The 15,466-nt window shown below is 42.9% G+C and overlaps 1 protein-coding gene across 2 annotated transcripts in view; it reads left to right on the forward strand.

Annotated features, from left to right (window-relative positions):
- GRID2 (glutamate ionotropic receptor delta type subunit 2) overlaps positions 1-15,466 on the forward strand; it is a 1,267,968-nt gene that overhangs the window by 693,591 nt on the left and 558,911 nt on the right. Inside the window, exon 3 of one of the 2 annotated variants that reach the window (XM_054990367.1) lies at positions 4,988-5,272. The exons of the other annotated variant lie outside the window; for it this stretch is intronic. Within the exon in view, the coding sequence (XP_054846342.1) occupies positions 4,988-5,272 (285 nt within the window). The remainder of the gene's footprint in view (positions 1-4,987; positions 5,273-15,466) is intronic. 2 annotated transcript variants of the gene reach the window in all.

Genomic DNA, 15,466 nt, shown 5'->3' on the forward strand with positions numbered 1-15,466 from the left:
TTTCACCCGCGTTTTCAGACCCCAGTTTTTGGTTGGGACGCCACTGCCCATACAGACGTTTCGTAAAGGGAGGACCCAGCCCACTTCCCAATTCATGGAAAATAGGTCCATCAATGGCTGTTAGGCAAAATGACTTTAGAGAACTGCCACATCCAGAGACATCATACTTCAGTGCTAGGGCAGAGGTCTTGGCCTCTGTGGTCTGTTTGTTGGCCCTGCATGGCAACTGGTTGACCAGTATATGGAATGGTAGGCTGGACTAGATGAAACACTGGTTTGATCCAGAAGGGCTCTTCTTATGTTCAAAAGTAGTCTCCATCTGGCAGCTGTTTTCTGTGTATTAAGAGTTAAAGATTCAAAGCAGTAAAGAGAGCATTGTAAAATCAAACACAATTACCTCCTCCTCCACAAAAAAATGTATTTCTAGAACCAAGACTTGGGAGATACATATGCGAGCTTTTATTATTTTTTTTCTTTTTAAGGAATAGCTATTCTCAAACAGATTTGCAACCTAGATAGTGCAGCATTTAGATAGGGAAAAGTGACTATAAAGTGTCTAAAAATATAGCCGCCTTCATTTTCTTTGTTTTCAGTGAAAAAGAGAAGAAAAGTAGCTTAGATGTTGAATAATTAACAAGATAAGTTGGTATTAATCAGCTGGTGTAATAAAAATGCAAACTGTGAGAGGGAAGAAATGTGTTGTGTGACAAAGTGCTAAATGTATCCTAGCATTGCCTTTTTCTGCCTGCTTTTGGAAAGTGTAAAATGTAGAGTATGGTGCAGTGTGTGTGCATGTGTGTGTGCATATATTGGTTGTGTTATCATTAAGGATTTTTTCTCATACAGAATAGCCATAAAATACTTGTTTCAAACTGATAAATAAATCACTTCTTGACAAGTATACATAATAATGGTGTTAAAAGTCTGACTGTAACTGTGATGCTAAAAGAGATAAAGTATTTAAATTATTGGAATGGGCTGGATAGTCATCTGCAAGATTTGAAGAGGGGGCTTAGCTGGGCTTAGCACTTCATTTCTGTATTAAGAGGTTTTGTGATTCAAGATAAAGTAATAGATGCAGAGGAGTTAGCCGTGTTAGTCTGGAGTGGCAAAATCAAAAAGAGTCCAGTAGCACCTTTAAGACTAACCAACTTTATTGTAGCATAAGCTTTTGAGAATCACAGTTCTCTTCGTCAGATGCATGGAGGGCAAGAAGAAACTTTCTTACCCTCCATGCAAGAAGGTTTCTTCTTGCCCTCCATACATCTGACGAAGAGAACTGCGATTCTCAAAAGCTTATGCTACAATAAAGTTGGTTAGTCTTAAAGGTGCTACTGGACTCTTTTTGAAGATAGAGTAATTGTCTCTTTTCTATAAGACTGATTCAAATATCTTAAAATCTCCTCTGCCAAGCAACCTGTGATTATTTAGAGGGGACAATGAATGAACCATAAGGACAATGCATCTTACTAGTGGTTACTTGTCATGCCAGCAAGTACATGGATACATTTTTAAGACTCTGTACTTATGCAGATTTCCACTAGATAGCTCCATCAACATATTCTTTACATCTACTGCTTGGGTTTGGCAAGAGGACTCTTGCTAATGAGGTATTTTAATGCATATGAAGCAGGCTAAAGATATTATGCTTACAGTACAGTCCTAAATAAAGTTACACACCCTTCTAAATCCATTGATTTCAGTGGACATAGAACATGGAAGTTCAGTGGACACAGAAGGGTTTTTGTTTAGGATTGCATTGTTAATTGCAGCTTAACAGACGAGCAGAAAAGCTGTAGCTGGGCCCAGGCAAAATCACCAAAATCTCCAAGTAGCAAGACTGTGGAAAGGTAACAGGACATAAAACCAGCCCATAGTGGATTAAATGGACCAATGGTCAGTTGTGGTATAAGGCAACTTCAGATATGCAGATATGTTTGTTACAGGTCAGAAAAATTATTGTGTATGAAGGTACATGTTTTGGGACAGACTGCAGGTTCTCGAGCTGAGCCATTTTCTGGTATTGAAAACATGTTCTAGACCTAAACTTTGATTCAGTTAAGCACTTACAGGGGTATTTGCATACTTGTAGTACTTGTCAGGTTTTACCTTGGATCCCACGGCATTGGGCACTGCAGTGCCTGGCTCTGACTACAGGGGGAAATCAGGCATACTTCAGGACCCTGCTCTGTGGAAGGAGGGGCGGTATACATCACCCTGACATCCTCTCAGTCCACTCGCTGGCCTGCTCAACCTACCCCAGCTATCGCTCACTCTTCTCTCCTTCTTCACCAACCTTCCTCCTAGCATCCTCATACTCTCTTGCTTCCCACCACTCCTACTTCACTTCATCACTCCTACACAACCCACTACATCCTGTGGGTGGACTTCCCTTTTATCCTTTCACCAATTCCCTGCTCCACCTGTCAGCCACACCCTCCTCCGGCCCTCTAGCCATGCCCTTGGCTGACTCAGGCAACTGCAGGCTGCCCAGGGCAGTCACACCTGTTCCTCCTTGGCTGGCTGACAAGCTTTCTCTACTGAGCTGGCTGCTTGGGGCAGGCACACCTGTGCCTTCTTGGCTGGCTGCCAAGCTTTTCCTGTAGCGTGCCCTGGGCAGCTCCACCTGTGGCTGCTTGTCTTCCTGCCCCACCTGGCTCTGGCTAATCCCTTCTAGCCTGCCTGCAGGTTGGAGCATGGCCCTGTGGTGCCTTGGCTGCCTTCCCTCTACTGCTGGTGAAGTTAGCTGCTGGCTGGCTGCCCCTGCTTCCTGTGCCCTCTCCCTGTGGTCTGGCCTCCTCTTGGTTGTCCTCACTCTCCCTGCCTGGGCTCCTAGACTCCCACTGGAGGGTGAGGCTAGCTGGCCTCCACCTGCCCCTTCTAACCCTCTGAGGCTTGGGTGCTTCTTTCCCTCCCTCCAGTGCTGGCAGGTTCTGGCCCTGGGTGTCTGCTGGGGTGGCTGGGCGGCTGTCTCCCAGCTGTCTCCTGTCCCTTCCTCCTGGCAAGTCCGGGGGCTGCGCCTCAGACCCCGGACAGTACTTACTAAACTTTTTCATTGGTGAATGATGGCACATGAGTACTGAAATGTATGCGTCCGGACAGAGTTTATAGCACATCTCCACATGAAAGCAGCAGCAGTTTGAAGTAGGTTAGACATGCATTTGCTTGCACTGAATCTTTAAAAACAAGTCAGCTAGCCATGTTGCTGGCCATGCCTAAATTGGGTGTGGAAAACCGTGGCCCATGTGCAATTACTTTAAAAAGTTACTCTGCATTGCTTCCTCAGTCTGCCTTCCAAGTCTGTTAGAAAGCCCACATAAACACTTCACCCTCTGCTTATTTCTCACAGGGGTAATGTGTCAAAATTATAGGCTTAATCATTATTAATTCCTTTGATATTTATCAATTCCAGTAACATTAATCAAGATAAACACGTCTGGTATTAATGTGGATGTCATTAGTGCAGCACTTCAAGATTCTCTACTGTTGCTCAGCCTTCATTAGCTGGACCATTAGTTACAAGGTGTTACTTTTTACATAAACAGCTCTTTGCTTTCCTGTGCTTTTAAAAAGTCTTGCAGATATTCCAAATTACAGTTTGCAAACAAAATTTCTATTTAGAAATGCAATGGGATGTATTTCAGGTCACTCACACAGATACTGCCTCTCTCCAGACCGGACCTGCAAGTGTCTGAAATTGCTGCATAGAAATCTGCAGCTGGGGTGAGCCACTGGCATGTTCCCGTGCTTCACTGGGGTGAGCTTCCGGACGGTCTCTGAGGGGATAGGAACCTGGCAACCCTAAGGATAAAAAACTGTCAGACATCAGCATATAGAGCCACTCGATAATAAACACTGTTCCTTCTATTCCAGTATTGTTTACTCTAGCTGGCAACATCAACCTGGAGTCTCAGAGGGCTTTCTTCCCTTGACCCATGAAAATTTTTAAATGGAAATTCCAAGCTCAGGATAACACAGATCTTGCACATGAAAGATTCATGGATAAGAATGAATTTTGAGTATATGGGTTCTTATCCATGAATCTTTCATGTGCAAGATCTGTGTTATCTGATGAAAGGAGCGTTGATTCTTGAAAGCTCACACCCTGGAAATCTAGTTGACCATTAAGGCGCTACTGGACCCGAACCTTGCTCTTCTACTACAGACCAATGCAGCTGCCCACCTTAAACTACTTAACACAGTATCTTTTGTCCAGGTGTTCAGAAGGGTAAGGAAATCCTGCATCTGCAGTTTGCAGGATGTACAAATGCTTCCAAATGAAGTGGTGGCTGTCCCACCCGATCCCACTTAATGGGATGATACTCGTGAAAATCTGGTGTGAATTGCCCTTGGCAGGAGATCATGGTCTAGATTTTTTTTTGCCTGTTATTTCCTTCATAGTACTAAAGCATTTCTCCTCTCTCTCTTTCTTGCTCTTTCTGGACAAATATACACACACAATCTTCTTCCTTTGAAAGCTGACAGCCACTCTGAGCCAATATTCCTTTTAAAATCTCTCCACACATAATGCAAATATCCAATTCCCAAAGCGTGCATGTTGGACTTTGAGAAGTATTTATCTCCCCAGGAACTCGGGTTAATTTAATATTGAATTCTGTTACTAATGTCTGTAAGAGTTCTCAGAAGGCTATATTTCTAGATGTCGCTCCTTTTCTGGCTGTGTCCTGCTCCCAGGCTGTGAGGGACGGGCAGTCTTATAGCTTTCATTAGCAGTAATATGTTTGGCAGTTTAAAATGAGTCAACAAGCCTCATGGCTTTTATGACACTATGCAGACTTTCAGAATGGACTGTTTTAAGAGGAGACAAGATTATTGGATTTATTAAAAATCTCTAGCCTCTTCTCCCTTAACTGAAACAGTTGCAAGTCATCCACCCCCTTGGTATACACTCCCCTAAACACTAAAACAAGGGATGCGTACATTGAATTGCCTGTGTCACCTTGAATCTCATTGTGCTTTCTTGTAGCCTGTGACCTAATGAACCATGGCATCCTGGCTCTGGTCAGCTCCATTGGCTGTACGTCTGCTGGATCCCTCCAATCCTTGGCAGATGCTATGCACATCCCTCACCTGTTCATCCAGCGGTCAACAGCTGGAACTCCAAGGAGTGGCTGTGGGACAACCAGGAGCAATAGAAACGATGACTACACGCTCTTTGTTCGGCCGCCTGTCTACACCAATGATGTCATCTTGAGGGTAGTCACAGAATATGCCTGGCAGAAATTCATTATTTTCTATGACAGCGAGTACGGTAAGTATTTACTGTATGTACAAGGGGGTAATTGTTATCATTAAATGGATATAATAACATTAAACGCAATTGCATTAAGATCCTTAAACCCTTCCACTAGATTACATCCCTCTCCGAGCATTTTATGACAGTATTTGCTTTTCACATAATCCTTGGTTTAAAAAAAAAAAAAAACCTCTCTCTTTCCGAAAGCCATCATCAACTTTTATGGCTTTGCTTGATAATTCTTTTGATAAGTGGGGAATTAAAAAGTTTACAGGGTTTTTGTCTTTTGTATGTGATATTAAGAAGCACATTTGCAACCCTTTTGCACATTTTCTGCCGCATGTGAATGTTCTTTATGTGCCTGAAAAAATTTGGAAGAAAAACTGAATGTGCAACTCAGCTGACCCAGGCTTTTCATTTGACCTAGGAGCCAATTTAAAACAAAGCCGATATGAGCCTTCATGTGTGCAAATTACCCAATCTTTGCTCATCTGTCATCTTCCCAGTGTCCTATTTCCTACTGTAATGGATAATGACAATTCAGAGGGCAGCACATATGATATCTTTCCTTTTAAATCAGACAACATAATTTAAATGACAGTTATGCTGTCATTGAGGAGGAATTTAAAATAGTCACATGGAAGCAAGGAACACTCTTGCACTTTTGAATAAGACTTTATTACAGTTATTGAAAACAGAAAAAGTAAATAATTTTGTACCCTGGTGAACGGAATGAGGAGTCTCCCTCTAGAGATTTGACTCTAAGGAGACTGTTCAGCGGCGTGATTTTCAAAACCATCAAGTTTTCCTTGTATAGATTTGTGAATGTGTTTCATTTGTGCATGTGAGCTTGGGAAGTAATTTTTTCTCTAGGTCAGATTGGCTAAAACCATGAGAGGACATTTTGTTGTTTATCTTCAGCATGCAACTTCTCTTATTTTCCGTAGTCATCTGGATTGATTTCCCCCACAGGTATGTTTTTTCACAGTGCACTTCCATACTCTCTCTTGTTTGGATCATGTGAATAGGTCTGTAGAAATATAGAAATAATAAACATTTATTTATTCAAAAGGGAAAATGCTTGTAGAATTTTTATTTCATGACTGATGATGATTAGTGCCCATTCAGTGTTCTTATTTTCCCCACAATGAAGCTGGTGAGTTCAGGATTAAAGAAGTGGCTTAACCAAGGTCACCTGCAGAACTCAGGGCAGTAGTGAAATTCGAACCAGCAGAGTGATGATTATGAACCCAACCACTTAACCAAAGCAGTTCTCTTATATTTTGACTCAATAGTTTACCCAATACAGAAAGTAATGAAGTGTGTAGAACCTGATATATATTATTCCCTAGGCCCTGCAGTAACCCACAAACTTGCTGTCCTGTTCCAAACTGGCTCAGGCTGCACCCACAGAGCACTATATATTGCACTACTGCTGCACTGCAGCAATAATTTGGAAATGGGTTACCTTTGATGGACAGTTATGAATTATTACTGTAGTGCAGGGTTATCCAACATGGCGCCCAGGGGCACCATTGTGTGTTCCAGTACTTCCCCTGTCCCCCCTGAACTTCTCAGAAAGTGGGTGGGGTCTTTGTAAGGCAGGGCTTAATATTGACAGGTCTCATTCAAATGAAAGGGTTTTTTCTCTGGACGCAAGAGCAAGAGCAACCGCTGGAGGATCAGGAGGACTAGGAAGCACCCAGGTTTGTGGTTCCATTTCTTCTTCAGGCTCTCATTCTTTTTATTCCCCCTTCTTTTTTGTCCCCCCCCCCCACCTCCGGGCTTTCCTATGTTTATTTTGTGATTCTTTTGCAAAGTGAGGAGGGCTCAGAAAGGTTGGGGACCCTGCTGTGGTGCAATGATTATCCAAATGATGTGTGGATTCAGCCTGAGAGCCTATAAAATACTATGCAGTGACTCAGGATAACCAATTTAAAGCCCAGGACATCCAGCAAGCAGTCAGTAGGATGCCTCAGAAGGAAACAGATCTCCAAAAAAGCACAACGGGTGCTGCTGACTATTGGAGAAGTGCTTTGGGGTTCACTCCAAGAATCATCATAGAATCATAAGGCTGGAAGGCACCTCCAGGGTCATCTAGTCTAACCAGGAGTTGGTCCAACAACAGCCAAGTCCAGCTAAGCCGCTATACCTCTCTGCAAGATCTGATGACAGTCCATAGCCATGTCCTTCAAGTGATGTTGGAAGACATTAAAATGGACGGTTCTCTGGTCTGGAACTGTACAGTTGTACCATTGAATGGCCTTAAAATGTGATTTTTGCTATTCCCAGTATTTGGGAAGGACGCAGCTGGTGGAAAGGTTACTTTAGACTCCAGAGCGGAAAGAACTGCAGGTCAAACTACAAACTACATTTTCTTCCATGTACATTTTCAACTACTCCCAGCCTTTTACAAGTGCAGCTAGCATGGCTTCTTTTCTTGAGGGAAGAACAGTGGAGGGAGAGATGCTTTCGTCTCTCCTCCTCCCGCCGCCATTTTGATTCTGAAAAAGAACCTCCCCAGGCTGCTTGCACCCCCACTGGATAGGGAGCACCCACTTCACACCCCACCCCCACCCCCGTGCTGCTCAGAGGTGACCGTTTTCCGTGGAAAAACAGCACAGGAGGAAAGGTTAAAGAACTTTTCTCTCCCCAAACCATACTTATGGTTGAAAAATCAGTGCGTGCAGCTGTATTTGGCAGTGTAGGGGGATGGATTTAAAATGGAAGTTGCGTTTTTTCTCACCTGTCAGCTTCAGAATCCAATCGTTTCTCCTCCTCCTCCTCAGAGAGGTCTTTGGAGAATTCTCCTTGACTCCAAATTCACTCTGGTGGATTCAGGAGGCAAGCCTTCTTTCACAGATGATCTTCGCTTCAGACCATTATTGGAGTGAATTGGAGACTGAACCAGTTGTCTAAGCTAACAGGTTTCCCCTGGCTATTTCCACTGAAATCCTCCAAAACAGCTCAGCCAATTTGCACCAAGAATGGGCAATTTGAAAGCCCCACGTAGGCAATAGTACCATATTTTATTTTGACAAAAAATGCTTCTGGACACAGAGTGATAAGAGCATTGAAAAGAAATATATTCAATCAAAAATACCTTTTGGTGTCATTTCTAATGTAAATACAAAAATTCAAGTGAAGAACCTTCGTCAGCCATACAACCCATCAATGTAATTCCAACCAAGGATAACTAGAAATTGGTCTGCCAAGTGCCCGTCATTGTCCGCTCAGACTGTTAGGAAAGGGGTCACTATGGGAATCATTTGGAATGCTTCCCTTCTGAATACCTGAGTTTGCTGTAGCGTTAATCACAGAATCATAGAGTTGGAAGGGACTTTTGGGGCCATCTCGTCCAATCCCTAGTTTAGTGCAGGTAATCCAGGCTACAGCATTCCTAACAGATGGCTGTCTAGCCTTTGCTTGCCAACCTCCAGTGAGGCAAAGCCCACCCACTCACCCCATAGACAGCTGGCTCCATAGTAAAACTCCTCTTACCATAAGAAAGTTCTTTCTGATGTTCAGTTGAAATCTTCTGCACCTTTATGCTTAAATTAGGAAATCTGTTCAAATCTTAGGAGAATAACCTTCGCAGTCTAATGGAGAATGGACTGGCCGTCTTACTGAGTGTCTGGGGTCCGAGGCTCAGCCCCCAGATTTGCAATGAAGAGGAGGTGGGAGATGGCCAGGAGCCAGTTGCTCATCCACCTCTGCCAGTGTCACGGAGACTCACTGGGTAGAGGGATGGAGTAAGGTTGCCACCACGGAAGGCAGAAGAATGATGGAAGAAGGCAACACTGCGGCCAGCCCTGCCACCGAAGAGACAACCCAGCAGCTGGCACGTGTTGCAGGAGCAGCCTCTGGCTCTGGAGCCCCTCTCCTACCGATAGCCAGGGGAAGGGAAGCCTAAGCCACAGCAAGGCAGGTGGGGCAGGTGGAAGCAGACCAGCCCTACTCTCCAATGGGAATATAAGAGCGCAGGCGGGGTGAGAGAGGGCAGCCAACCCCAGGAGGAGACCCGGGAGCCAAAGCAGCTGCTCGTCAAGCCCGAGGGAATGGGCTGACACGGGGATAGGGTAAGGACAGGAGGTTAGGGTGGGTATCCCTCCCCAGAGGCCCATATAAAGGTAAGAGAAGAGGAAAGTGAGGTGGGAAGTTGAAGAGCAGAGACGATAACAGGAGAGTGAGTAGTTGGGAGAATGAGAGTTGGGAGAATGAGAGTGAGAGAGAGTGCAGGTGGAGGAGGAAGAGAAGGAAGCAGAGTATGGAAGGGAATTGGAGCAAGGGCATGAGGCGTGCAGGGGGTGGACGATGGACAAGAGGGTGCGAGGGTGAAGTATACCCCCCTCCAGCCATGGACCCAAAGCCGGCAGCCAGCCTACAGTTCCTCAGGCTTCCCTCGTCAGGCGTTAGGACACCAAGTGCAGCAGCGTCTCGATTGAAGTTGAGAAAAGCCGCCTTCAGGACGCCCCTATCAGGCACCAGGCTGCCCAACACGGCGGCGCCCAAGTCAAGTTCTGACACTGAGTACAGATAAGGTGAACTTGAACATCAATAATTCTGGAAAGGTAAAATTATGTGTTGTCAAGTCACACCTGACTTATGGTGTCCCCAGCAAGGGGCTTTCCCCGGTGGTGAGAAGCAGAAGTGGCTTGCTATTGCTTTCCCCTTTAGATTCCTTCTTGGTGATCCCCCATCAAATTACCGACATGACTTGGTTTCCAAGATCTGACGAGGCTGGGCTACATCATGCTGCCATCCCATCCAACAATCACATAGCCTTGCTGTAATTCTCATTGAACTGAGTAGGAGTCGCTTAGTGGAAGTTAGCATTCTGATCCCGTCCCAAAGATTTCCATGCTGCATTCCAGCAGGGGTGTGATGAGGAGTTTCTAGAAGGGGAAAGGACAGGAAGGAGTAGAGTGTCAACTCCCAGCTGGGTATGAAGGTTCTGATCCCTCCCACAAAGTTTGGTAGAGTTCAGCTGAGTTTTGAGGCTCCAGCCATGGGTCATAAAGCATGGCTCCACTGGGCCACATGTGCTGCACCCCAGATCTTGAGCAACAGCAGGAGTTTGTGAATAATGTTCCTTAATCCCCAGTTTTTACCTATTTTCCTGCCTCATTCTACCTCTCCTTTCTACCCATTTTCAACACCAGAGCTTCTCTGGACCATCTGCACAAGCTTAGCCCCTGGCTGCTGTGCTGTGGCATGGCCATATCTGGCTGACAACTATTTTCATCCTTTTCCTGTACATTTCGACACGGCCAGACAAAAGAGAAGCCACGTATTGCTGTTGCCAGGAAACCCAAAAGGGACTGAGCATCACCTAGTAACCTCATTTGCGCTCTCCCTTCTTCTGTCCGGACTGAACAACATTCAAAGAAAGAAGCAATTAATGAACAGAAACAATGTGTGAGCACACATTGTCAGTTGTGCAATGTCAAGTCATAAAAGACAAGAGTCATTAACAGCTGATATGTAGCCAGAGCCTACTTAAGTGTCTGTGGCCAATCTCCATTTTCCACTTGCGTTCTCATTTACGAGATTGGCAAAGGATGCTACTGTCGTTTGGAATCTTTGTTTCACAAGAGAGATGTGAGGAATGGACAAAAAGGAAATCAGTTCAAGAACAAACAACTGCATGAAACATGATTTTCTGTTACAATCCCAGTGCCAGGATGTTAGTCCGTTATGTAGGAGACCTGTCCAAGTCTGAAAGATCCTCTGTGGTTGATTTCCCTTTCCCATATGAAGAGCCTGGCCAGCCCCCTTTGGAGGTTCCATCCCTCTGGAACTCCCATGGGGCCTGAGCAGTTCTGCTGCTGCCACCCTCAACTGTGTCTTGTCTCCTCATTTCCCCACCCCAGGCCCACAGTTGCTTCCCAGCTGATTGTCAGGCAGTGGGCTGTTAAATAGCCAGTCCCAGCCAAGCAGTGGAGCTGTAAAGGTGCCCTGCATGTTGCTGCTTTAGTGTGTAGCCACTGAGAATAGATCCCCTCAGACTCAGAGAGCCCAGATGTTACTTAGGTCCCTAGCACATTAGAAAAATATCCAATCAGTAACCTTTATTAGGCTTACTAAAACTTCCAAAGCAGTGAGCTAGCTTAGTTTTAAATTTCTGCAAGTCTTCTGCCTGCTGCCTTAAAAAAAAAAATCACCGGGAGAAAGAATGAACTCAAAAGGGCATTTTTAAACCATGAAAAAAAAGTATTTTTAAAATCTGTATAAAAATCTAAATTACATAATAAAGCAATACTATGCTAAAAGTATCCTAAATATGTATGTGATTTAAATAAATTTAACACTTAGATTGTAATGAAAAATGCCATTGCTTTTCTGCTACAGCTGCATTCTTTGCTAAACCTTTAAAGTTTTATGAAGTTCAAAAATTGAAATGACTCATACCACCAGTAAGTAGATCAGCCCCATTCACTGGGAATTTCCTCGGTAGACAGTTTATAGAGAGACAGTGTAGTATAGAGGTAGGCCAGAAACTGGGGGACCCAGGAACTATGGAAGCCCACTCTGCTATGAAAGCTCACTGGATGAACTTGGGCCAGTCATTCCTTCTCAGTCTAACCTACCTCACAGGGTTGTTGGTTTGAGAATCAAATGAAGGAAGTGAGAATGACATTGTGAGCTCCTTTGGGTTCCCATTGAAAAATTTGGTGCTTCCATACATTTTCTGATGTTTCTAAGCTGTCTCCCTTTCTCTTGCGTCTTTTCTTTCGAGGAGGAAATTAAAAAATAAAATTAACATACAGAAGCATGTGGCTTTAAGCCAAAAGGAAAGGCAGGATATAAAAGCTTAAATAAATAAATAACAGATTATCGGAAGAATTATGTATACATTTATTAAAAAATAGTGCATTTTCATGGCCCAAATATTTAGTTTGCATTACTGACATTATGTCTAGCCATGGCATTGCTGGAAAAAGGAAAATAAGCCTTTGGTGGTTATGATCATTCTCTTTACAGAACTGGGCTGGAATCCAGAATAAATAGCATGCTAATCCAAATACCTCATATCATACAAAGAGGCTGCATTCATTTACATATCCATTTATCAGTGTCATAGGTTTTAAGTTCAACACACTGGAATTGCATTTGACTTTTATCTTGGCTATCAATGATTGCCTTTCATTAGAGGAGTGATAGAGCATAATTTGTATTTGGAATTATATATTTCTGCAGGGCAAAGTATTATTTGCATTCTGTTATGCTCTGTGAAGTAGTCCAAATTCTTTTTGAATGCAACTGGACCTATTCATTTGATTTATTAAAGGGGCAGAGAACAGTCTCTATTATTTCTGGTTGATAGAAGACTCTAGTCTACTTAAAATTCTCTTGCCAACAAATAAAATAGAAGCCTTTGAAAGAAGTTATTATTTCCATATAAGTCCTAATTAGTTAGCTGAAAGGAAAATGATTCTGAAAGATCACTTCAGACTTTGAGATAAGCAACATCTTCAGCTGATAACACACTTTCAAATATTAACTTTTATATATGGGGTGACTGTATAAAAAATCAACTAATAATGAGAGTATCAGTTTTAAATGTCAAGCAAATAATGTTTCAACAAACCTGTTTGTCTGTCCATCTCACTCTCCCTTCTCCCTCCCTCGCTCCATCCTAAGGCATATTTTATTTTGCCTAAGAAACTGAGCCCAACTTGTCTATGCAGATGAAGAGATCTATCTATTCAGAGGGGGTCCTGCCCTCCAGGGCTCCCACTGAGTTGGACAGGGAAAATAAGTAGTTTGCAATTTGATATACAATAAAATGGCTTAAAATTGGTCCCTCTTAGACAACGGAGTCATCTAAGACAGGTATCCTTTCCCCGTAATGGTTTCCTTGAGCTCATCCTTTTACTTTCTCAGATGTGCATGAATGGCTGCAAGAACAATGTTGTGATAGAAACAAAGCATGTTCTTTGACCCTCACATAAGGTAGCCCGAGAGGAACCCTACAGGGAAGAGACAGTGTTTCTTGGCGTACACATTCCATTATGCAATTTTGACACCTGCCAACAGTATTGTTCTGCCATTAAAGGATGACGCATGGGAATTAGAAGATGTGAACTGTACATGGATGAGTCACACTTGTATTTTCCTACTACCCATAGGTTGGCCAGATAATTTATCCTGGAAAGTTGTAGAGGTGGCAAGACATGAGACTGATGCAATTAGTAAACTTTTACAGAATTTGTTGGAACAATTTCTTAATTTCAATCATTGTCACTGTATGCAGTTTGGGCTGTTTTTGTACATTTAATAGCAATAGGCTCGATACCCCTCCAGTGCTTCTTTCTGTATATGTTTTCATTCTTCAAGATGAAATGTTTTTAAAAAGCATATTGCCATTTCATGAGCTTGTTTGTATAAAGCAAAAAAGGGTAGGATCCAAAAGATCAAGTGAAATCTTCCATGTGTTCTTGGAGCTCTTTCAAACACTGTCTTCCTGCCTTAGCTCCCTGAAAGGGTGGTGGTGGGGGGGAATCTTCTGGAGAGACCCTCCATCAGGTCACGTGTCAGAAAGGAAAATCAGCCACCTACTTTGTGTGCTCAGCTGACTGTCTGGATCTCAGCCCTTTAAGAAAAATACAGTCACGTGAATAGTCAGTCCCAGTTATTGATAACTAAGTAATGGTTCCCTGTTTAACCCATTGAGAACATAATCAACTGAAACCTTAGCCCTATCAATATTTTGCTTTCCCGGCTCATGTGTGTTGCCCGTTCATTGTACAGGAAGGGACCTGTGGAATAGCATATTCCATGAATAACACAATGGACAGAATTTCACTTCACGCTGTAGGTTTCTCCTGCATATATTTTGAAGACACAAAAAGCGCTGGCTTTTTAAGGTCTTTTTTTTCCAACAGGCTGCCTGCTCCCCAGTTAAGCTTATTAAGAAACTATTTGAATGCATATTCTTTGTCTTCGTAGTAGGAAATTCTTCATGAAGAAAGTGATCAATCGTAGGGGGAAACCTTAATGGTGGGTTTTGTGCCATTTTACTGTCTAGACATTTTGCAGGTTTCAGGTTAAAAGATGGAAATTTGCACTGTCTGAAAACATTTACTTTTAATGTTTTATTGGTGCTAAGACAGGCAGAAATGTTCTCTGTTGAATAAATGGAACACAATCTTATCTTAGGGAACATATTTTATCTTAGTTCTTATTCACTTCTTTGTTGACTATGTATTATTTTATATGCTTCTGGTATTTTGGAGGCAATATCATGGACAGAAAAATCTGTTCTTGTCTGTGATATTCTTCAGTTATCTTGGGAGTGGGGCAGAAAAAAAAGCAGTTGCTATTATAGAACCTTCCATTTGCTGGACTGTCTCCCATCACTCCCATCACAAAGTTCGAAGACTTCCTGCAACCTAAGTGGCCCTTCTTCCTGTCGAAGCTATGGCAGGATACCAGCCAGCAGGTTTTGAAGGCTGACGTAAGGGGCATGTACAGGGTACCTTGTTCATTCAGAAAATATGTAAACATTTGAAAAACTATTATGAAAAAGAAATCATGCATAACTTTCAAAATGATCTAATATCAAATACCAAAAAAGGGAAGGGCAGTTGAACACTTAAATTGGTGGAATGAACCAGAGGCTCTGCTCTTGTCAAGACAGTCTGGATTCTGGAATATCAGCACCAAGTCCTACCATTTTTTTAAACACGAGCATCCTTGTGAAGAAGACGAAATAACCTGATAGGCTATTGGCAGGAAAAAGAAACAGAGATTAGGCTGTTTAGAAATGGGTGCTTAGTCTAATGCTCTTATATAATTGTGTACATTATGCATCCCAAATACACTCATTCTGGAGAAAGTGCCATTGAACTCAGTAGGGGTTACTTCTAAGTTAGCATGCATGGGAATGGACGAAATAATCATTTGCCAAACTTTATTTGCTGCAACGTGAACCAGAGACTTGATGAGGTCCATGGTTATTTTGTGATGTTGGCAACTGTGACAGGCCCGGAGCTTCTGCATTCCTGCCAAACATAAAATGTTTAAAGCTGGCACTTGATAATTGGCAGAAATCCTCACATAGTATCATCAAACTCAACCTTTCTTTGACCTGGTTTCGTACTTTTAATTGGCTTAATCAAAATGGAGTTGTTTGGAGAATACTCAGTCTTCTAATATTTTTTCCCTCGCAGTTCTATCTATTAGATAGAGAGCAAGATAGCCAGT

This window comes from Eublepharis macularius, chromosome 10, assembly GCF_028583425.1.
Source record: "Eublepharis macularius isolate TG4126 chromosome 10, MPM_Emac_v1.0, whole genome shotgun sequence".
Lineage (NCBI taxonomy): Eukaryota > Metazoa > Chordata > Lepidosauria > Squamata > Eublepharidae > Eublepharis > Eublepharis macularius.